This window comes from Onychomys torridus, chromosome 6 (genome assembly GCF_903995425.1).
Source record: "Onychomys torridus chromosome 6, mOncTor1.1, whole genome shotgun sequence".
NCBI lineage: Eukaryota > Metazoa > Chordata > Mammalia > Rodentia > Cricetidae > Onychomys > Onychomys torridus.
Window position 1 is genome coordinate 46,766,375 of NC_050448.1, and position 24,828 is coordinate 46,791,202.

At 41.5% G+C, this 24,828-nt stretch overlaps 1 protein-coding gene and 1 pseudogene across 2 annotated transcripts in view; one reads left to right on the forward strand and one right to left on the reverse strand.

Annotated features, from left to right (window-relative positions):
* Ift80 (intraflagellar transport 80) overlaps window positions 1–24,828 on the reverse strand; it is a 101,960-nt gene that overhangs the window by 22,739 nt on the left and 54,393 nt on the right. For both annotated transcript variants that reach the window (XM_036190853.1, XM_036190854.1), the window contains exons 10-13: window positions 15,753–15,871; window positions 12,303–12,377; window positions 4,571–4,734; window positions 990–1,054 (exon numbers count right to left, since the gene is read on the reverse strand). In XM_036190853.1, coding sequence (XP_036046746.1) covers window positions 990–1,054; window positions 4,571–4,734; window positions 12,303–12,377; window positions 15,753–15,871 — 423 coding nt within the window. The remainder of the gene's footprint in view (window positions 1–989; window positions 1,055–4,570; window positions 4,735–12,302; window positions 12,378–15,752; window positions 15,872–24,828) is intronic.
* Window positions 19,803–20,501, forward strand: LOC118585884 (annotated as a pseudogene).

A 24,828-nucleotide genomic window follows, 5' to 3' on the forward strand; every position in this document is an offset into this window, starting at 1 on the left:
GTGTTGAGAGAAAGAACATCACGTATCCATATGGAAGGACCTCCAAAACTGGTGCTCTGTGAAGAAAAGCAAGCTGCAGACCTACTACAGTTTACACTGTTGTGAAAGCAGAGGGAAGAAGACATACCAGTGCCATTTGTCTATGTACTGAGAATCTCTGCAAGGACATATAAGATATTAGTAACTGTGGTACTTACCTGGTAGAATCTTGACAATTAGTATGGTAGGGAGAGATTTTTTTTACAACATATTTGAATGTTTTTTTACATTTCTGATTTACAATGAATTTACATTACATAAATGTTACACAAACAATGACTAAGGAGGAAATGAAGTAACAATTCAGTAGAACTGCTAAATAATGTTAAAAGTACCCTTATGCTCTGAGATATCACTTGTTTCAAAGGGTAACTGTAATGCAATGTGCTCCTTTCTTTAAGACTAAAAACCAAAACCAATACACATTACAATTCAGGGTGCTTTGTATTTGATAGAGAATAATTTCCCTCTATAAAACAGTCATTGAACTATAGACTTAAAACCTAAAGAAAATGCTGCCTAAGGACAAGTCAGTAAGAAAACTACTACATGTTTATAAAGAAATTCTTTTTTTTTTTTTTTCTGGAGGTGAGGCCCGAACCCAGAGCCTTGCGCTTGTTAGGCTCTACCACTGAGCTCAATCCCCAGCCCCTAGGAAGATATTTGTATCTACAAAGTTTAGTAAACTAGAACATGTCATTGAACAGCAGAAAAAGCCTGGCCGACAGACTCATCACATCGTCTATTCACTTAGTGTGCTCTGAGAGTGTCCTGTGTCAGGGTTTCCCTGCGCTTAGTCTTAAACAATGGCATTTTTAGAGAAAATATAGAGGACACTCATTTTTAAATATTAAATTAGTCTGTTTTCTTCCTTATAGGATAGCTACTAATTTGAAAAGAGAATTAACTAAACAGTGGTCATTTATACTAGACACAGCAATGTTTATTACCTTATGAGAAAGAAGTTTCCCATCCCCTAAGGGCTTTCCAGTTGATGCTTCAAAGAGGAAGATTACTTGAAAAAAAGAGTAGAACATTAGTGAGTTAGAGTAGAACCATGTTGGTAAATTTCAGGGGTGCTATCATAATTCTTAGGAGAAATTTAACTTTATGACTCACAGAACCTCTAGCAGCCCAGAAAATAAGCAACACCAAATTTCTAATTATTAATGAGGTCACATTTTTTATGGAAATGGTAGAACTAAAATTTTTCCTGACATATATTGCCTAATTAAAACTGTTATTAAGGATTAATGGCCCACAGGTTTATCAGTGGCAAGTCTAAATGTGGATGTCATGTTAAATTCTGATATCTCTGATTTAGACCTCTGTAACAATCATATTGATGAAAGAAAATATGCATCAAGTAACTACCTACCATGATGCCAGGCAATATATTATGTGCTGTTTCTATTATACATTCATGTGGTAAAATAAATAATTTATCCTCAGTTCTTGGCTGGGAGCTTCAAAATCCCTTAACATTTCTAGGAAATAGGAGTTTCTTTGCTATGTTAGAACAACAGATTCTTCATGGGTACTTTCTTTACTACAAGATAAGGGTTCACAATCAGAAAAACCAAGCAACAATTAATAGGATGGAGCTTTTAGATCTCTGACTTCTGTGGATGAGAAGGGTCTAGAGATTGAGTTCAAGTGAGTGGCTGATGATTTAACCAACCACACAATGTAATAAATCCCCAAAGTTGGGCACAGGACATGGAAAGTGAAGGCAATCTCAGGAAGAGTACCCTCAATTTTGGGGGTTGTATGAATTCTCAATATTCAGGATTTGTACAAGATCTCAGTATACCAGGTTTGAGAGGAAATGGATTGCCAATAATTGAGATGCTCCGTAAGTCATTAATTTTTTACAAATTGATGGCCTTGTAAAGTTGTATGAGGCCTTCAACTCATAGCCTCAGAGTATCAGCTGGCAAGCCTCAGGGAGGTCATAAGCAACCTATATTTATTATAGACACGTACTTTGGGAGCTCAGCCAGTTCTCAGTCTGAGAATTTCCCTGAAGTCTTTAGGGGAGGCTCCAGAACTGTGCCTCCCACAGTTCTAGTGAATTCCTCAATTTTAGAATTAACTTAGAGAAACAAAGATGAGTGCTGCTGTGTTTGGATCACAACTGCCTCCCCAAAGCTCCCCAAAGCAATGCTTACAAGTTAGGTTGCCGGCCTACAACAGGGGGCGCTGGAGGCTAAGAAGCCAGGTGGTAAGGGTATGCCTCTGGAGGGAAGGGTGGAAGCCCAGCCCTCTCTGCTTTCTCAGCTTCCAGACACCAGGAGGTGAATGGCTTTGCTCTACCATGTGTTCCCTCCCACAATGTTCTGACTGGCCACAACAGGCCCAAAGCAACAGGACCACATGACCATGGACTGATTGATGCCTCTGCTACTGTGAACACCAAGAAACCTTTCTATTTTGTAATTGATTATCTCAGGGATGTAACTGATTATCTCTGGAGAGAAAGCTAACACATGTCTAAGTAAGATGCAGTTTATAAAATATTTACTTTCTACTGGGTGACTATTTTAGAATTATTTAAGTAATTTTCTTTTCGAAGGTTGTTAGCAATGACTTATTTTCCTAAATGCTAGTTAGGAGAATTAGCCCCCATGATGAATGGGGAAAATACATCAAGATTAAATAATTTCTCTAGATCAAGAGTTGGTTTTAAGACAGGACATTTTCTAGGTCCAAGAGTTCTATGAAAAGAAGTTGCAATTTCTGAAAATTCCAAACCACCATATCACTTCATATCTGTTAAAACAGGTATCATAAAAGCCACAACCATAAAAAGAGAAAAATGTCAGTGAAGATGTGGAAAAACTGGAAATTAGAATATCTGCACGCTGCTTGCTGTTAGTAGTAGTGCAGAATGGTGTTGCTGCATAGAAAAGAGCATGGAGGAATCTCAAAAAATTATAAATAGATCTCCAAGTGAGCTAGGAATTAATCCCACTTGTGGGAAGCACACTGGTTTCAGCATCTCAAGGAAACATCAGCATTCTCATAGTCATTACATCATTACTCACACAATGTGGAATCAGTCTGAGGAGTAGATAAAGAAAATGTGGTGTATGTGACTCACAGCATGACAAATGGGGGAAGGAGGGAGGGAGGGAGGGAGAGAACATTTAGCCTTAAGAAAAGAATGAAAGACAGAAAAGAAAGCCCTGCACATCTGGAAGACAGACTAGGTGAAATAAGGTGGTCACCAAAGGACAAGTATTGCATAATTCTACCAATGTGAAGTGACCGAAATAATGACTCATAGAAGCAGATAGCAGGACAGTGGTTGCCAGAAGCAGGGGGAAAGAAATGGATGTAAAGTTTCAGGAATGCAAGATGAGTGAGGTCCAAAGCTCTTCAGTGTAACACAGTGCCTATGGGGAACCAGTTACCAATTGGAGAGCAGAGGTTTCATGGTAAGTGTTACCACAAATAGAAACAGTGCCTAGCATGGGTGAGACTGCGTCTTGCCTATCTCTCTGTCAGGACTTCTGGCAGATCCTCTAACATGTCAATCATTCCCACCCCAGAGTCTTTCTACTTGTCTGCTCTATCACAGTGCCCCACACGGCCACGCCTTCAGAGCGTGTGTCATTAGCCAACATTGGCTTTATATTTGTTTACTGACTTGTTCTTATTTACTGCATTGTCTTACCTTGATCACCAAAATGTTCTATTTTGTACTTGTATTTTGAACTTCTAGAAAAGTACTTGGTCAAAAATATCAATAAAAGTACTGCACTCAATAATATCTGCTTAATAATTTCATCTGTGGAATAGTGATGCCTTAATAAAATAGTTTCATGTACCATGGCATTACAAAACACTGACATATTTATTTTTATACATACTAATATGGGCTAGATTTTTACATGTAAGATTAAAACTATTCATACCTTCCTTTCACTTCATTAACTTAAAATATTAGTTGAAAAATACATAAACAAAATAAGTGGCATAATGAATAACATTTACCATATTTCTAAACAAACAGAAAGGGAGTATTAAACAGGTTTAAAAACTTGAGAATTAATACATATTTTGGAACCATAATCTTGAAAAAAGATTCTCTGATGAATGCCTAAAGATTTATTTACCACTGCTCTTAGATATTGAAACAACATATATTTGTTCTGTTAGTATAACAATTTTAGTTCTTATTTAATTCATGTTTAGAACAAATCATGGAATTCTTTATTTTTCCATATAATGCTAGCTTATGAGATGAAGAGGGCTGGAGAGATGGCTCAGCAGTTAAGAGCACTTATTGCTCTTCCAGAGAACCCGGGTTCAATTCCCAGCGCCCACATGGCAGCTCACAACTGTCTATAACTCCAAATTCTGACACCCTCACACAGACATACATACAGGCAAAATACCAATGTACATTAAAAGAGAAAGAGAGAAAGAGAGAGACAGAGATTTGAAGAAATGAAAGTTCATGAAAATTTCACAGCATTAAAACTGCATGAAAATCTGACATGAAAATCTGACACTGCAGACTTACCTTTCTCATCAGCCTTGTCTTTTATTGCTATAGTGTCATTACTCAGGGACATGGTCTGTGCATTCAGAATATCTGTTCTCATTCCAGGGAACTTTGGAGAAGAAATGAAGCGCCCTTCATAAGAATGCAAATAGATACCACCACCATCTACCAGAAGAAAATGTCTAAAAAAAGAAACAAAAGGCTTTTTTTAAAAATAGGAAGATACTATACTTCTTTCTATATTAAAGAAGAATTTATCCTTTGGGGAGAAAAATCTAAATCCTTCAATTATAATAAGTATATAGATGAAGACTGAAATATTTAAAAAATTGAAAGGATTTCTTTCGATTTGCTTTCTGGGATTGTTGTTTTGTTTCTTAATTAGAGGTAGAGAAGAAAATGAAAGTGTCCAAAGTCACAAGTCTAGCTACTAAAATTTTGATTTCATTTATATTATTCCCTCAACTTATTTCTTTTCCTGGGAAGGAAACCCCATGCAAAGACAATTAGAAAATCCTCTGGTTTTCCAGTCATGTATGTTAATGTAAGACACTATTTGCTCCACGAAACAGTAAGGATATGAATTTCATAATCACTGATTATGTAAAAGATAAAAACCAAGTGCTGGTCAGGGTCAAAACCAAAAATGACACAAAAAATAATTTCAGTGCCAGCATTTATGAAGTGAGAAGCTTCTGATTTTAAAATTATGTATTAATCATCAGTCTGTATTCATATCTAAACACTATACAGTTTTGCAACAGGCATTCAGTTCATTCATATGGTACAGCTATCTTCAATGCCCTAGGGTCCTTGTAGTTAATTTTTTCTTAAACATTTGATGGCCAATACAGTTTGAAAATTCACATACTATAAACAATAAAGAAGAAAACAAAGACCTCTATGTACAAAAATCGATCTCTATCTGATAAAGATAATAACTGCAAACAAGGTATGAATATATCAACATTTTTAACTATTTTTTTTTCAGCATTGGGGGTTGAACCCAGGCTCTCCATATATGAGACAAGTGCTCTACCACTGAGCCATTCCCAAAGCTATTAACTCATCCTGTGTCTGTGTGTGTACACAGATCACCATATGTGAAGGCCAGAAGACAATCTCAGGTGTAAGTCCTTGCTTTCTACCTTGTTTAAGAAGGGAATTCTTAGTCCTGTACAGCTGCATACACCAGGCTAGCTGACCCACACACCTATGGAGGTTCTCTTAGCTCCACCTCCAATGTCACCAAAGGAAGGCTGGAATTTCAGATGTGCACTACCACACTCAGTTTACTTGGGGTCTGAACTCTCATTTGTGTAGAAAGCATTTTGTCCACAGAGGCATCTCTCCAACTCCTAACTCCTTTTGAATAAACATTTTGTTTCAAATTATTCACTGTTGTTCTTTGTGGGGAGCAGAGGTTGTGAGACAGGGTCTATGTAGCCCTGGCTGTGAACTTTTTGTGTGGATCAGAGATCTACAAGATCAAATTCAGAGATCCATGTGCCTTTGCCTCCCAAACGCTGGGATTAAAGGCATGTACACATCTGGCTATTATTCAGTTTTAAATGGTATCTATAACGTACATTCATTTCTGTCTACTTATTTTAAAATATACTTTCTGGAAGTATAACTACAGGATCAAAATATATATAATATAAAATTATATATATATAATCAAACTGTCTTTTCTTTTCAAAGATTTATTTATTTACCAAGTATATAGTATGCCTGTACACCAGAACTCATTACAGATGGTTGTGAGCCATCACGTGGGTGCTGGGAATTGAACTCAGGACCTCTGGAAGAGCAGCCAGTGCTCTTAACCCCTGAGCCATCTCTCCAGCCCTCAAACTGTCTTAAGAAAGGTTACATGGACATATGTACACTACAACTATATCTGTATTCTTGTTTTCTTAATACTGAAAATAATACTTTTGAAATTTGATATTAAACATCCAAATGTCTAGATACAGAGTATGTGTTGATTTGGGAATTGCTAATTGCTTCAAGTTAGTGGCTAATGAATACCAAGTGTACAGACACACTCTAGTTAATACTTAAGGATGGGTATTAATTTAATTAAAATATGTGGTCCCTATGGATCAGCATATGGCCACACATTACTAAACAAAAATTTCCAATTTTAACTAAGAGAAACATCATTAATATGCTCTTTCTTTGTGTCATTGCCGAAAGCACTTGTTTCTTTTTTTGATTTTACACTGTACCAAAATCAATTCAGAATAGTCCGAATACCTCAGCGTGAGACCTGTCACTTTGAAACTGCTATACAAAACATAGGAAAATTACATTAAGATATGGTCATAGACCAAACCCTCTGAAAAGGCCTCTGATGACCCAGAGAGTAATAGTGAGAATTGACAAACCAGTGCTGTGGAGGGGGGATGGCTGTTGGTAAAGTGCTCTTCCCGTAGGCATGAGGACCCGAGTTCAAATACTCAGCACAGAAAATGCTGGGCACAGCAGTGTGCTCCAGTAATCCCAGCACTGGGGAGGTAAAGACAGGGGAATCCCTGGGTGCGGCCAGGCAACCTAGTCAAATTAGTACACCCCAGGTTCAGTGAGAGACTCTATTTCAATATGGTCCAGGAAAGTCCAGGAGGCCTCAGTCCTACACAAACAAGTACAGGCAACTGAGGAAGGCTGAGAGTGGGAGACATGGTCTTCCTCAGGGAGGAGCACACCAACTGGTTATGCAACACCAAGTGGTCAGCCCTGCAAACACACATACAGATAGCAAGATGTATTTAGAAATGTGTGTGTGTGTGCGCGTGAGCGTGTGTGTGTGCGTGCACACGCACTTGTAGCACAGCACTATGTGTGTAATTATAATATATACATACACACGCATATACATGAAGCAACAATTAATAAAAATATCATGAATTTGAAAGAGAGCAAAGAGGAATAGATGGGAGGAGTTTGGAGGGAGGAAAGGGAATGGAGAAATGATGTCATTACATTATAATCTCAAAAATAAAAGACATAATAAAAAGTATGGCAGAGAACGTTAGATGAAGACATCAGGCATGAACAAATGTGCACATGCACCTGAATGCACCCACTCCTACCTACCTACACACACACACACACACACACACACACACACTCACATACACACATATAAAGTAGAAACAACTGAAGGAAGACCCCAATGGCAATCTCTAGCCTACACATGTGCATGTATACATGCATGCATGCACACGTGCATACACACCACACACATACATTTAAACACCACTATGATCAAAACTACAAGCATTTCCTATCATAAATAAGACATCAGCATTTAAACTTCTCATGAGGAAATACTCTTTCAATGGGTAAACATCTCTGACTACATAACAAGATCAGAGGCAGGCAGTAACTAAACTATCTTTTATATAATTATTTATACCATCAACACATACTTAAACTATGAACATATTCAATAAGCTTATAAATACTACATAAATTTATTTGGAACTGTTGGGATAAAAGACAGTTGGGGAGCAGGGCCTTTAGATAGCTGGCCTCTTACCTTCTGAACAGCAAAATGACTTGTATTTAAAAGTTACAACATTATGAAAGCATGTTTCAATTTCATTAACATGTGACAAAGCTCAATGTTGCATTTCCTTGATTACTCAGGATCATCTTTCTGAAGACCATGTTCCTCAGTAACTAAATGACAGTTTGGATCCTCCTAAGAATCTGCTGGAGCTCAGAAGACAAGACAGCCACCCCACTGTGCCTTTGACTTGCTCATCAGTCTCCTCCCTGCTTGTGACTGTAGTAGCCACTAATGCCCAGAGCATCAGGTCCTGCTCTGGTTTATTTACAAAAGGATCTGAGCTGGAAAACTTGCTAATGAGCAGTGTGAATGCTGCCTAGGTGATGGATGGGAGAAGAATAAAGTGTGTGGTTCTGGTGCAGAGGTTTTTTTCTTTCTTTCTTTCTTTTTTTTTCCAGAGCTGAGGACCGAACCCAAGGCCTTGCGCTTGCTAGGCAAGCGCTCTACCACTGAGCTAAATCCCCAAACTGCAGAGGTTTTATATATGTCTGTTTTAGGTAAATAGCAACTACATTTCACTTGACCTTGGCCAAAATGTGGAGAAGCAATTGCCTAGCTTTTCTAAGTTTGATCTCTGATTCAGTAGGGAATCATTGTACTTAATAAATTGATTGACATTTTTTATTTTTTAAAATTGTGGCTCCTGCCACTTCCTAAATATAACACCAGTAGCACAGACACTGAAAACAACAATTAATAAATGGGACCTCCTGAAACGGAGAAGCTTCTGTAAGGCAAAGGACACAGTAAATAAGACAAAATGACAGCCTACAGAATGGGAAAAGATCTTCACCAACCCCACATCTGACAGAGGGCTGATCTCCAAAATATATAAAAAACTCAAGAAACTAGACATTAAAATAACGAACAATCCAATAAAAAAAAAGGACTGTAGAGCTAAATAGAGATTCTCAAAGGAAGAATTTCAAATGGCTGAAAGACATTTAAGAAATTGCTCAGCATCTTTGGTCATCAGGGAAATGCAACTCAAAATGACTCTGAGATACCATCTCACACCTGTCAGAATGGCTAAGATCAAAAGCACTACAGACAGCTTATGTTGGAGAGGATGTGGAGCAAGGGGAACACTCTTCCTCTGTTGGTGGGAATGCAAACTGGTACAGCCTCTTTGGAAATTAGCATAGCAGTTTCTCAGAAAAATGGAAATCAATCTACCTTGAGACTCAGCTATACCACTCTTGGGCATATACTCAAGGAATGCTAAATCATACCATAGGGACACATGCTCAACTATATTCATAGCAGCATTATTTGTAGTAGCCAGGACCTGGAAACAACCTAGATGGCCCTCAACTGAAGAATGGACTAAGAAAATGTGGTATATATACACAATGAAGTACTACTCAGCAGAGAAAAACATTATCAAATTTGCAGGCAAATGGATGGAACTAAAAACATAGTCCTGAGTGAGGTAACCCAGACTCAGAAGGAAAAACATGGTTTGTACCCACTCATAAGTGGATACTAGATGTAAACGGATAATCAGACAACAACCCACAACTCCAGAGAAGCTAGCTAACAAGGAAGACCCAAAGAGGGATGCATGGATCACCCTGGGAAGAGGAAATAGATGAGTAAACTAGGATTGAGAGGTGGGCAATGGAGGGTAAAGGATAGGGGGTGAGAACATAAAGGAATGAGATGGTTGAGCTGGAACAGGGATGGAGGGAGAAAGCAATGAAAGAGATACCATGAGGGAGACATCATGGGAATAAAGAGAAACCCAGTGCTAGGGAAGTTGTCAGGAATCCCCAAATACAACCCCAGCTTGGACTACTGGAAATAGTGGAGAGGGTGCCTGAACTGAACTGGCTTACCCCAGTAATCAGATTGGTGAATACCCTAACTGTCATCACAGAGCTTTTTTTTCTCCAGTGACTGATGGAAGCAGTGTAGAGATCCACAGCCAGTCATTAGACAGAGCTCCAGGAGTCCAGTTTAAGAGAGAAGAGGGATTCTATGAGCAAGTGCATCAGGATAATGATGGGGAAACGTACAGAGACAACCAAACCAAACTAGTGGGAACTCATGAAAGTTGATCAATGGCTATGGAGCCTGCATGGGACTGGACCAGGCCCTCACATGGTGAGACAGTTGTATAGCTTGATCTTTTTTTGGAGGGGGGGATCCCCTGGTGGTAGGATCAGAATCCATCCTTGGTGCATGAGCCGGCTTTTGGCTTTTTGGAGCCCACTACCTATGATGGGACACTTCTGCAGCCTTGAGACAGGGGGAAGGGCTTGAACTTGCCTCTCTGTATGTGCCTCCCCATGGGAAGCCTTGCCTTCTTGTAGGGGGGAGTAGGGAATGGGTTGGGAGGGGTGGGTTGGGAAGGGTGGGTTGGGAAGGGGAGGCTGGGGAGTCAGGAGGAGGGAAGAAGAGGATCCTTGATTGGTATGTAAAATGAATGAAAAAATTTTCTTAATTAAAAAAAAATGTTGGGGCTGGGGATTTAGCTCAGTGGTAGAGCGCTTGCCTAGCAAGGGTAAGGACCTGGGTTCAGTCCTCAGCTCCAGAAAAAAGAAAAGAAAAAAAAATGTGTCTCCTGGATTAACAGCTAGTCCTAATTTGTTCAAGGGACTCACCCAGGTTTTCTTAGTCTTATATTTATTGAAGGACTTTGCAAAAAACACTACTTCCTAAACTTCAGCCCACAGCCTAGTAGTAGCAGCTCATGAAGTCAATGACCACTATTTAAAAACAAAAATGAGTGGAGGTATAGCTCAGTCTCAAAGCACACGCACAGCCCTGGGTTCAGTCTCCAGCACCATGGAAGGAAGGAAGAGGAGGAGGAGGAGCGGGGAAGGACAGCAGGGCAATGCTCAAGTCAGAAGTTCAGTCCTCACCTGGGGCACTCTTACATTTGATACAACTTAGGATAAACTGAATTTGAATAGAAGTGAAGAAGAAAAAACAAATGAACAGGAAATAGGGGACCAAGCTAATTCTCCTTTTCAATGTCATTCTCTCATATTGATACTCTAATGTTACTTGTACTGAGCTTTTCGTAACATTTAAGATTACGATCTAGCCAGGCGGTGGTGGGGCACGCCTTTAATCCTTGCACTCGGGAGGCAGAGGCAGGCGGATCTCTGTGAGTTCAAGGCCAGCCTGGGCTACCAAGTAAGTTCTAGGAAAGGTGCAAAGCTACACAGAGAAACCCTGTCTCTAAAAACAAAAAACAAAACAAAACAAAACAAAAGATTACTATCTAATAAATTTATATAATAAATCTAATATAATGAATGTTGATATAAAGATATGTAACTTTCAATATCTTTTTAAGAATATAAAGAAGTTCTGAGAATAAAACATTTCTTTACCACTGACCTACTTTGTTTTTAATTCTTAAACATATAACAGAAACACATTTGCAGTGGGTTCCAGCTTTGACCTGGAAGAATTACCCCCATTGAGGATTTGGTAACTGTCACACCTAAAAGGTGGGGCTGAGACAGGAGCCCTGAAGACCTGAGATCCAGATGTGCGGGCTCTCTTGGTTCCTGGACCCTGGTCGCTGGAGGTAGACCAAGCAGACTTCTCCAGAGAACACCGCTGAACTGCGCCATACCTTTCCCAGACCCTGTACCTATCCCTTCACTTGTAAGTTACCACACAAAATAAACCTCCCCTTTAACTACATGGAGTGGCCTTAATACTACAACCAATACAGACTGATCCCAAATGATGACTATATCATTTTGTGAGATTTCTAAAAAGATATATTTTGCCAGGCATGGTGCTGTACACCTTTAATCCCAGTACTCAGGAGGCGTCACTGTGAGTTTGAGGCCAGCCAGGTCTACAAAGTGAGTTCTGGGACAGCCAGGGCTGTTACACAGATATACCCTGTCTCAGGAAAAACAAAACAAAACACAACCTTAGGTATATGCATGTTTTTGCATGTATCTAAATGTATGATATGCATGCAGTTCCCATGGAGGCCATCAGAGAACACTAGATCCCCTGGAACTGGAGTTACAGATGGTTGTGAGCCACCATGTGAATGCTGGACATTGAACCCAGGACCCCTGCAAGAGCAGCCAGTGCTCTTAATCACTGAATCATCTCTCCAGCCCTTGTGAGATGTTTTAAAGAGTGCTTTACTGCTGCATGAGGTATCCGACAGTTAAAATATAAACAAATTACCTTTCTGCCTGGAGAATTAAACTAACAGTTCCTTCTTTGAGATCAAATATAAGTGGTGTATTCCAGTTCTTCGTACTAAAATATGAATAAAAAGACTTTTATTAGCATTTCAAATACTAAACACATTTTAATAAATAAGAAGTTACTCATCTTAAATGGTAAGTTTAATTTTATGAGTTATCACATATGTTTTTATTAAAGCACCTGACACATTACTCTAAGATTAATTCACTCACACGTCTGTTTCCTCAACTAAAAAGCAGAGATGCTGAGTCCCCAGCAACTAGTACATAATAGGCTTTCAATAAAAAAGTACCCACTGGAGTTATAGTTTATGAACTCAGGAATCCTAAGAACAAGCCCTTATTCTGCTGGCTAATACCTCTGTTTGGGCAGGGCATCTAACATCTCTGTTCTGAGAAACAGCAGCAGCATAGTATAGCACACTGAGGATGGGCTGGGCAGACCTGGACTAACTATCAGGCTGCACCATTCCAATCACATGACTTTAACAAGCTTAGCTTCTGCAAACTAAGAGTTATATAAGTGTCTAACAAACTGCCTGATATATATCAGTCACTGAACAAAATAATGTAATAATAGCATGATGGCACCAGGTGTGGTGGCACACACCTTTAATCCCAGCACTCAGGAAGCAGAAAGCAGGTGAATCTCTGAGTTTGAGGCTAGCCTGGTCTACACAGTGAGTTCTAAGGCAGCCAAATCCATATAGTAAAACCCTGATCCACCCCTGCCTCAACACTTAAAGAGAAAAAAACAAAAATAACATGTTGAGCATAATTATTTTTCCTATAGCTCTTCTACTGTTTTGTTGGATTAAAGCAAAATTATTTCTGCAAAGTACTCTATAAATGTAAGCTATGACCATGCTTACTCAATAAAGTGACACATAGGTGCAAAAATAATTCCTTTTAACAGGATAATATGATTCAAAGACTTGGAAAGCCAGAAAGAAAACAATCCACATGACATCAGGCCAGTGGGTTCTTTCTCCACTCTCTGTTGCCTCTCCTACTTGAGTACTCCCGATGTGACCCCGCCTCTCCTACTTCAGTACTCCCATGTGACCCCCCTCCTCTCCTACTTCAGTACTCCCGATGTGACCCCCCTCCTCTCCTACTTGAGTACTCCTGATGTGACCCCGCCTCTCCTACTTCAGTACTCCTGATGTGACCCCACCTCTCCTACTTCAGTACTCCCATGTGACCCCGCCTCTCCTACTTGAGTACTCCTGATGTGACCCCGCCTCTCCTACTTCAGTACTCCCATGTGACCCACCCCGCCTCTCCTACTTCAGTACTCCTGATGTGACCCCACCTCTCCTACTTCAGTACTCCCATGTGACCCCGCCTCTCCTACTTAAGTACTCCTGATGTGACCCCGCCTCTCCTACTTCAGTACTCCCATGTGACCATTACCTCTCCTACTTCAGTACTCCCCATGTGACCCCGCCTCTCCTACTTCAGTACTCCCGATATGACCCCACCTCTCCTACTTCAGTACTCCCCATGTGACCCCGCCTCTCCTACTTCAGTACTCCCGATATGACCCCACCTCTCCTACTTCAGTACTCCCGATATGACCCCACCTCTCCTACTTCAGTACTCCCAATATGACCCCACCTCTCCTACTTCAGTACTCCCATGTGACCCCGCCTCTTACTTCAGTACTCCCGATGTGACCATTACCACTCCTACTTCAGTACTCCCAATATGATCCCACCTCTCCTACTTCAGTACTCCCAATATGACCCCACCTCTCCTACTTCAGTACTCCCCATGTGACCCCACCTCTCCTACTTCAGTACTCCCCATGTGACCCCGCCTCTCCTACTTCAGTACTCCCGATATGACCCCACCTCTCCTACTTCAGTACTCCCATGTGACCCCACCTCTCCTACTTCAGTACTCCCGATGTGACCCCTCCTCTCCTACTTCAGTACTCCTGATGTGACCATTACCTCTCCTACTTCAGTACTCCCGATGTGACCCCGCCTCTCTTACTTCATTACTCCCGATGTGACCCCACCTCTCCTACTTCAGTACTCCCGATGTGACCCCTCCTCTCCTACTTTAGTACTCCTGATGTGACCCCGCCTCTCCTACTTCAGTACTCCCGATGTGATCCCGCCTCTCCTACTTCAGCACTACCAACCACTACCAAGCTGCAGATTTTGATTAGTTGCAGATTTATACATACTGAGTGGGAACTGGAGCAGCTATCAATTAAATTGAATATCATTTCATTATGAATTACTGGGCCTTAGGATATCAATGCAACACCATACTTAATTATACTTCATTTCTTCACTCAAAATAAGCACCCACCGCATGTTGAGCTAAGCACTGGACAAACAGTAGTAAACAAGACACACAGTCTATCTCTATCCCCGATATTTATCAAATGATTAAATTATAAATACATCACAGTATAAATGCAAGCACAATTTTTTAAAGTTCTTAACATAGACTCTTGAGGGTATGAGTGGTCACTTGAGTTTTCTGGATAGTTTAGTTGGTAGCATGCAAAAGCTGATTTGTAGTAGTTAAATTTTTAAGGGTTTTCAAAGTTGATTATTGAATACATCCATTGCCTAAAATAAAATTATATAAAATATAATTATATAAAATAGACAAATTATGTTCAAAACAAAGGTAACAAATGCTCAGGACTGATCACTTCAGCTTCATTTTTCCCAGTTGATTATACATACTGCCAGTTCTTTACATCTGTCCAAACTGTGTAGTGGCAATAGTATACACTGACTGTCATTCTGTATCTCCTCTCCACTTGCAGCACAATCACACTGGTGGCTTAAAATCAGTCACTGTATACTTTTTTTACATCATCATAATCACAACCTACAAATGAGGTCTGTTTCCAGAAGCTATTCATCCAGTGCTTATGAGCACACACTGATACCAAATGTGTTCCAAATTTTCAGCCAAGTTCTTACATTCTTTGCCTTCTAAGAAGGAGGACACTGAAAGTATTTTTTCTTCACTCTTTCTGGACAACTCTGTGTCCTCAGTGCACGTTTATGGTTACTATGACTCCATGTCCTTACTGAATTCTTTCAGCCTGCTAGCCATCCTGTTACAGTGATCTGCTGGCTTCTCTCCTGGCTGTCCCTGGGCTTTGAGTTAAAATTATACCAAAGTCTATAGAACTGTAAGTAAATACTGTATTACATGAGATACTTCCAGTTTTAAAAGTGAGTATTTATCTCTGAAGCACAAACTTCATTAGATCTATTTTCATTGGTTATAGCTCAGAGTTTTACCTCATTTCCTGTTCTAAAATATGGTGCTAATCAGTAAAGTTTTGAGAAAGTTAAGGTTAAACCAAACCGTATTGATACGAAAACTTAAAAATAAATCCCTCATCCTGACAAAAACTCTGGATTTTTAGGAAATGCAAGATGCTTACGAGAACACGTAGCACTGGAGGGATGTGGAGACGACTAAGTGTGCATGGTTCAGAGACGCTTTGATGACCCTGTCCCGGAACTCCAGTAAGTCCACAGCGTCATTGAGAACATTACGAACCTAAGCAAAATGGGGGGGGGGGGGGGAGAAGCTAGTAAGAGTTCAATATGCATGAAAAAGTCAGTGTACTCTTAATTAGCTAAGTATATAAAAAAGATTCATCTAGGCATAAACTGATATACTTTGGTATAAAAGTCAACTAAGAAAGTACAGATACAAAAAAATTCTGTTAGAAATAAATAGAAGAGACCTATAAGGATTTTTAATCTTCATGCCAAAGCAAGTGATGCAGGAATGGGATGAAGTTAAAAATGCTCCAGCACTGAGACGCAGTTAGAGGAGGGTGACATATAAAAGCTGGAAAGAGACCATATGATTTCTGTCCAAAAGAGAGAGAATATCTCCTTTCTGCTTAGATTTTTACTTCAAACTTCAAGTTCTAAAAAGAGGGATACAATTGCTTTCAAAATCAAAAGTGGAGGAGGTATTGGTTTTATGTATGTATGTATGTATAGTAAAGAAGCCAAACCACAGAGAGAAGGGTGAAAGCAGGTTAAGAAGCAGGGCCTGGTGACGCACACCTTTAAGCCCAGCACTCAGGAGGCAGAGACACACAGATCTCCGAGTTCAAGGCCAGCCTGGTCTACAGAGTGAGCTCTAGGACAGCCAGGGCTACACAGAGAAACCCTGTCTCAAAAAACAAACAAAGAAAGAACAAACAAAGAAACAGCTGGGAAGGGGCGACTCCAAACACTTACTAGGGAAGAGAGTAATCCCACTCTGTGCATGGTCTCCTACAGGAGTCTTGACGTTGCTTTACTCTGCCATAGCTAGCACCCACTGTCCCTTGTATCCAGTCACTGACATCCTGAGCTGGCCTATGTGGAGTCAACCAACACCATTATCTTGTGTATCCTGACAACCAGTCCATCGCCACCATTATCTTGCAGCCCGTTTTCAGGGTCTTGGGCTGACTCACCCATTCTTCACTTCTGACCTTTGGTGCCCTGATGGTGAGTCCCTCTGGGAACTAATCTGCCTACACTCATCAGTTCTCAGTCTGTGCAGTCACCACTAACCACTGAAAAAAATGCTTCTCTAGCAGAGCTAAGAGCAGTACAGACCCACTGAGTGTTTTCTAGCTCCACTCACTTTCCTGAAGATTTCATCATTTCATTTTCTTTACAACTGAATAACATTCCATTGTGAAAAAAATCCTACAAACATTTATAGCAGACAAGTTTGCAAGGATGTTAGCATTTGACATACTGGTCAAAAGTTCTGAAGTCAATGGACAAACTATAATAAATCAAGGAAGAGTGTGGATAAGTTCAGCTCTCTAAGCTCTGAGTGAGATCAAGATGCATGAGGTGGCAAGCATACCCTGAGGTAAAAAAAATAAGGAAAACAATGTAATGATACTTGCAAATTAGTCACTCTTTAAATTCTCCTCAGAATGTTTTCATTTTTCTCAAAAAGTAATAATGCAAAGCATTAATTAACAATGAAATGAAAGGACAGGAGCTCATTCTTCTAAGTATGTCTTCAAATTTCTGTCTTCTGAGTGTTTGTGGCCCCTCAGTTCCTGTTGTGGGATATTCAGGAAATCAACTCATGCCTTTAAAAAAGAAGTGCTTGCCACTTTCCAATGAGGACACAGCTAGAAGTGTCCAGCAATGAGCCAGAGAGTAACCTATTTGGAAACTAAATCCACTGGCATCTTGGTTTTGGATTTCCCAGCCTCTAAAACTATAAGGAAAAAATCTGTTGTTTACAAGCTACCTGGTTATGGTATTCCATAGGCAGCCTGATATCTTGGACAGCATGCTACATATGTGCTCCCCAAATATCATGACATGAGATAGCAAAAGTGCATGCACATAGATTCTTTATTATAGTATTCTCAGTATCCTCTAGATACTAGTATAGTATTCTCTAGAATCCTATCTCAAATATATATAGGCAAAACTATGGAACGACACCTGTGCGGGCTGCTTAAAACAGCACTCAGTAACAGCAGAAGACCAGAAACAGCCCACATAGCTGCCAGCAGCTTGAATAAACCACTATGTATTTCCACATGCTGTATAGTTGGAAAACAAAATGAAGAACTATAAAGTGGCAATACAAGATACAGAATAGCAAGTTTATATGTTATCTTCCATCCAAAAATGAAGGGAAATGCAAAAAAATGACTCTGAAATTCCATCTTAAGAATGGCTATGATCAAAAACACAAGTGACAGCTTATGCTGAAGAGGATGTGGAACAAGGGGAACACTCCTCCATTGCTGGTGGGAGTGCAAACATGTACAGCCACTTTGGAAGTCAGTGTGGCAGTTCCTCAGAAAACTGGGAATCGCCCTACCACGAGACCCAGCTATGTTGCTCTTGGGCATATACCCAAAAGATGCTCAATCATACCACAAGGGCACTTGCTCAACTATGTTCATAGCAGCTTTATTTGTAATAAGCAGAACCTGGAAACAACCTAGAAGCTCCTCAACTGAGTAATGGATAAAGAAAATATGGCATATTTGCACAATGGAGTATTATTACTCAGCTGTTAAAAACAAGGACACCAGGAAATTTGAAGGCAAATGGATAGAACTAGAAAATACCCTGAGTGAGGTAACCCAGATGAGAAAGACAAACATGGTATGTACTCACTCACAGGTGGATATTCGCTTTAAAATAAAGGATAACTATGCTACAATCCACAGCCCCAGAGAGGCTAGGTAACAAGTAGGGTTCATTGTGGGGACATCAAGAACTCCCTGGGAAGGGAAAATAGAAGAGATTTTGTATGTACTGAGGGTGAGTAGGGATGGAAACATAAGTGATCAAGTTGGGGTGGGTGGAGGGAGAGAGTACTGAAAGAGGCTACTGGAAGAGGGGGTACATTTCAGGGCCAGGTAAACACCTGGTGCAAGGGAATTTCCCATGAATCTTCAAGGAAGATCCCATCTTAGATTCCTAACAATAGCAGATAAGTAACCTGAACTGTCCATCCTGTGAACAGATTGGTGCCTAGCCCAATTGTCATCAGAGAGGGGTCATCCAGCAACTGATGGAAACAGATGTAGATCCATGGCCAAACATTAGGTGTAGTTCAGGGAACCTCCCAGAAGAGAAGAAAGGATTGTAGGAGCCAGAGAGTTAAGAACACCATAAAAAAACTTGCAGAATCAACTAACCTGGGCTCATAGGGGCTCACAGAGACTGAACCGACAACCAGAGTGCCTAGGTCAGACCCTTGTGGACTCCTAACAGTGGGAACAGGGGCTGTCTCCAACTTTTTTACTGGCTTTTGGGACCCTACTCCTCAAACTGGGTCACCTTGTCCAGTCACAATACACGGGGAGGTGCTTTTTCTTACTTCAAATTGATATGCCATGGTTTAATGATACTTATGGGAGAGCTGTCCTGTCCTAAACAGATACAGAGGAGAAGTGGATGGGGGGGCAGAGGGGAGACAGTGGGGGGGGGGGCTGGGAGGAGAAGAAAAAGGGAAGATTGCAGATGGGATGTAAAATTAATTAATTAATTTGAGGAGGAGGAGGAAGAGGAGGAGGAGGAGGAGGAGGAGAAGGAGAAATAGAAGGAGAAGGAGAAAGAGCAATTGGCCAAAGACGTAACAATTTGAGCATTAAACCAGGCACTTAGGAGGCAGAGGCAGGACAATCTCTGAGTTTGAGGCCAGCATGGTCTACAAAGTGAGTTCCAGAAAAGTTTTGTTACTAGTACCCATGTTCAGGTGTCTCACAACCTCCTGTAACTATAATATCAGGGGATTCAACACCCTCTTCTGGCCTCAAAAACACTCAAATATAGGTACACAAACACGCATACACATAACTAAAACAAATAATTTTTAGATGAGACTCTCGCCCCCTCCACCAAGAACTGGGCCCATAGTCCCCACTGCTTGAGATCTGCACGCTGTATGCCCACAGGTGCCACTTGGACTTTTGCAGTCAGAGACAGCAGCAATGACATCAGCATGGAGAACTGCTGCATCTTGAGATCCTCACCCAGTGTATGCCAGATACATTACCATCAAGTAATTGCTTGGAGGCGAAGCCACCAGAGTGCCTACAGAAAGTCCAGGGATTCCTATTTCACTTCCCCATGGTTCTCCCCTCACAGAGTTCTTCCCTGGAACTCTCTTGCTTATGAAACTGGACATCTTTCAAGTCCAGCACATGGCCTAGCAGGAGTCTGCCTACAGAGTTTCAATCTCCAAAGGTCTGGACAACCACCGCATGACAGCAGTGGGACCCAGGCATCTACGAGAAGATGAAGCACCACAGGAGGAGGAAGGCTGGAGTCGGATTCACATGATGAAGTAGAATGTGGCCTGAGCAATATGGAAATCCCTGGCGAGCTCTGCCAGGACTTTGCAGAGACCGAGAGGCCCAGAGAAAAGTGGCAGTGACAAGCAGCAGCCTGACGAGTAACAGCTGGCCGACCATGTGAATGCTGACCACGGCCTGTACTACAACCACAACCAGTCAGCAGAGCCTCCATCTGAGAGGCCCGGGGAGCAGCACCCGGCCCAGATGAAGCGCTTATATGAGGACAGTACTCCCAAGATCCTGGCCATGGAGGCTGCTGTGCAGCTGAGCTTTGATAAGTACTGGGACAGAAAGCAGCCGAAGTACTGCCCTGTCATTCCCCTGAAGTTCTGAGTCCTGGGCACAGGGACTAGAAATGTCTCCTGAACACAGTTCCCAGCCTTTGCACTTTTGGATGTATTCTCTTCATCTCTCCTGGACATCTTTCAGAGAAAGAGGCCTGTATACCGACAAGGTGGATACAATCTGTCAGCACTTGGACTTCTGTCAGCAGGAGGAATAATACCATGGCCAACACAAGGAAATGTGTTGACACAAAGTGATAACTGTGTCTAATGCACTGCCTCTTCATTTGCTCTCCAATGAGTCCAGTGCACTGAAATTCTTGCCTAGAGATACTGTCCAGTGGTTTGCGTTTTTAATTTCCTTCCTGGATGTCACAAAGCCTCAAGCCACGTGCCACTCCTTTTCTTGTAGAGCACCTCTCACATAACCCTAGCTAGCCTCAAACTCTCAAACCCTCCTGATTCCACCTCCCAAGTGCACAGGTGTGAGCCCCATTCTGGGCTCCAATCCACATATTCTCTCTCTGAAGACGATGCCACCTGTCACTCAGTGAGGTGTCAGCCTGCATGCTCTAGAAAAGACCTGAGGGTAAGTATTTGGGGCTTGGTGGGCCATGTGCTCTGTGTCTTAACTCTGTCTTTATAACATAAAAACAGCCATAGATACTGAGTAACAAATGGATGTGACTGTGTTCCAATAAAACTTTATTTGTCAAAAACAGGCCATGGACTGGATTTGATCTACAACTACTGCTGTAACACGATGAAAACTGCTCACCTGACATTATTGTTATCTTGTTTTCTGTCCAGAACTTGAATGTCAAACAGAATTGATAGCAAAGAACACTAATTCCAAAAAGGAAGAAAGAAAGAAGCCCTATCTCAGTGGGGCTTGGTAGCCCAGGCCTTTAATCCAAGCACAGAGGCAGAGGTAGACAGATCTGTGAGATCAAGGCCAGCCTGGTCTACAGATCAAGTTCCAGGACAGCCAGAGCTATATAGTGAGAGCCTGTCTCAAAACAACAAAAATAAAAAATGAAAAAGAAGGTTGGGGATTTAGCTCAGTGGTAGAGTGCTTGCCTGGCAAGCGCAAGGCCCCGGGTTCGATCCTCAGCTCCAAAATAAAATAAAATAAATAAATAGATACATAGATAGATAGATAGATAGATAGATAGATAGATAGATAGATAGATAAAAAGAAATCTCACACAGCAATGTCTTGTGATGAATTTTAAAAAGTGTCCATTACTCTGCTCAGCTCAAGGCTTCTCCAGGATTAATTCCCCGACACTTCCTTACAATACTTAGATATTTCAGTTTGACATAAATAAAATTTCCACAATCCTCTGTTAATCCTATACATGACTGTGCTGGCATGTTTCATGTCCATAATCTTCATTAATCCTCTACAGCTTGCTCTAGTATTCACAAGAAATGAAATGACTAAAAATCAACTCTTGAACTTTGGCTGCTAATAAACACCAAATCTGTACTCCACGCCAAAATTAGGTTAATAGCAAAGAGAAGAAGGCAAGCTGCCCAGGAACCACCTCATCATCTACGCCAGTCCCCTTTCCCTCCCAGACCCTCCTTCCTGACGGAGCTAGCAGCTTCCCCCTTGGGAACTAACTACCTGTTGGAATGCAGCCTGGTGTATAAGACCTAGAGGAAGTCTTTTCATTCTTGTTTTTTTTTTTTTTTTTTGGTTTTTCGAGACAGGGTTTCTCTGTAGCTTTGGAGCCTGTCCTGGACTAGCTGTGTAGACCAGGCTGGCCTCGAACTCACAGAGATCCGCCTGGCTCTGCCTCCCGAGTGCTGGGATTACAGGCGTGCGCCACCACCACCCAGTGAATATTCTCATTCTTACCCGCTATGTCTCACGAAAGCCGACAGTAGGAGATAGAAGACTGGGAAGTAGCAGCTGCCAGGTCAAAGACTGCATTTAATAGTAACAACTCAACTTGATCTCTAGTTTTTGACTAAGTAAGACACAGTCAATCACAATTCTACTGCACATCTAAGGAAGCAATAAAACTTCAAACCATGCAAACAAAAGTGACTGTTCAGTCTTTATGGAAATCCTGTCATCTCCAACAAAAGAAAGTAATCTACTAAGAAGTATAGTCCCCAGTAAGAGATGCCTCCAAAACACTGAAAATGTTTCTAATAGAAAGGCAAACTAGAGTTGCCAAACTGACCAAGTATATCAGTGTCCTTTCCTGCTGTTGTGAGACTCAAAGGCAAGGAGTTTATTGCAGCTTACAGCTCAAGGGAACAGTCCCTCTCAGCAGGGGAGTCAAGACAATAGAAGCCTGAGGCCACTGGTTACCCCACACCCATGGGGAAGCAGAGTGATGACTATATTCTGGGTTCAGTTCACTTTCCCTTCTTACTGTAGTCTAGCATCCCAGCCTGGGAAAATGGGGCCACCCACAGCGAATGGGTCTTCCCACCTAAATTAAGCTAATGAAGATCATCCCTCACAGGCATGTCCAGAGGCCCATTTACTAGGTGACTCTAGATCCTGTCACACTGACAACTAACACCAACCATCACACCAAACAGTAAACTCCACTGGAAGAGTAGTTCTTAGGGAACTCTAGTTTGGCTGGATTTATCCTGTGGGATTGGTGATGGCTGTGTGCTGCCTTCTCTTCTGCCCACTTCCATTCTGTCTGCACTGGAGACACCTTGTTTCCCCATCGTTACTGTAAACTGGGAATATGAGCAAAGTAAAGGGGAGGAAAAAGAATCTGCACTTTTAATTTTGAGGTGTGATAGCCCTGGACGTGGAGTTATAGATGGTGTCAATCACCGAGTGGGTGCTAGGAATCAAACTGGGGCAGTCCTCTGAAGAGCAGCCAGTCCTCTTAACCACTGAGCATCTCTCCAGTCCCCAAATCTGTATCTTATTTACAGTTTGGAAGTGCAGAAAATTGGAGGTAATCCAGTGAGTGAGTGAACGCTGATTATCTTCTTAGAGCTTTTGTGTTTATTTTTATTTTGTGTGTGTGTGTGTGTGTGTGTGTGTGTGTGTATCTGAGTGCTTATCTTGTGTATTATGTGCATGCAGAAGCCCATGGAGGTGTGAGAGAGTGTCAGATCCCCTGGATCTAGAGTTAGAGGTGTTTGTGAGCAGCCATGTGAGTGCTGGGAATCAAACCTAGGTCCTCTATAAGAGCAGCCAGTGCTTTTAACATTGAGCTAACTCTCCGGGCCCTAAAGTACCTTCTTCAGAGAGAGAATATAGGTCTGTTTTTAATTATATGTGGAATGGACTGAGTAGCCAAGTGGTGCATACATGAACTGTACATACATTTATAAGGTATGGATGTGAGGCAGGCAGCTTGGAAGACTGCCCCCTGTACAATGTCTCCACTTGCATACACAACAGAATAAAGCAAGTGATATGTCACTTTTGATCTCAGTTATGAAAAATGTGACTTATGTCTTGCCTGCAGCCTCTCTGGCTTCTCTCACCTGCTTGCTCTGCTAAAGCAAGCTGCCAAGTCATGAGCTGCCAAATGGAAAAGCCACATACACAGAACTGAAAGAAACCTGTTGATGACCAACAAGTAACTAAAGCCCTTAGTTCCAAAGACTCTGCTGAAGTGAATCCTGTCAATAACATCAGTGAGCCTGAAAGTAAATGGTCCTTCAGATAAGCCTTAATCCTACCCACACCTTCACTGTATCATCGAGACTCTGAGCCATCCATGCTAACCAAACCATTACCAGATTCCCACTCACAGGGACTCAGAGAATGTATGTTCCAACAAGTTTTTGGATTTTCATGTAAGAACATGCAATGTCCCCCACACTGGCTATGGTAGTTTGAATGTAAGTGTTTCCCATAACCTCACTGAGAATGGCGTTACTATGAGATTTGGCCTTGTTGGAGTGGGTATGGCCTTGCTGGAGAAAGTGAGTCACTGTGGGGGCGGACGTTGAGGTTTCCTATGCTCAGGAGACTGCCCAGCATCTCAGTTGACTTCCTATGCCTGAAAGATGTAGGACTCTCAGCTCCTGCTCCAGCATCATGTCTGTCTGCATGCCGCCATATTCACAGCAATAGGAACCCTAAGACACTAGCCCTAGGGGCGGCACTGTTTTGACAGGTCTTGGTATCTTTAGAGCATAAGGCCCAGCTGGCAGATACAAGACTGTAGATGCAGGGCTTGAGAATTTCAGGCCAGCTCCACCTCTGCTTAAGATCTCTTGCTTCCTGACTGCCACAGCACAGCAATGTCAGCAGCTACCTCACAGCTCTGTGGCCACACCTTCCCTGCGAAGAAGGTTCTCTCTCTCTCTGTCTCTCTCTCAAAAGGGGATCTGCCTAGAATCAAGAATGCCTTGATCTCCCTTGAGAAACCATT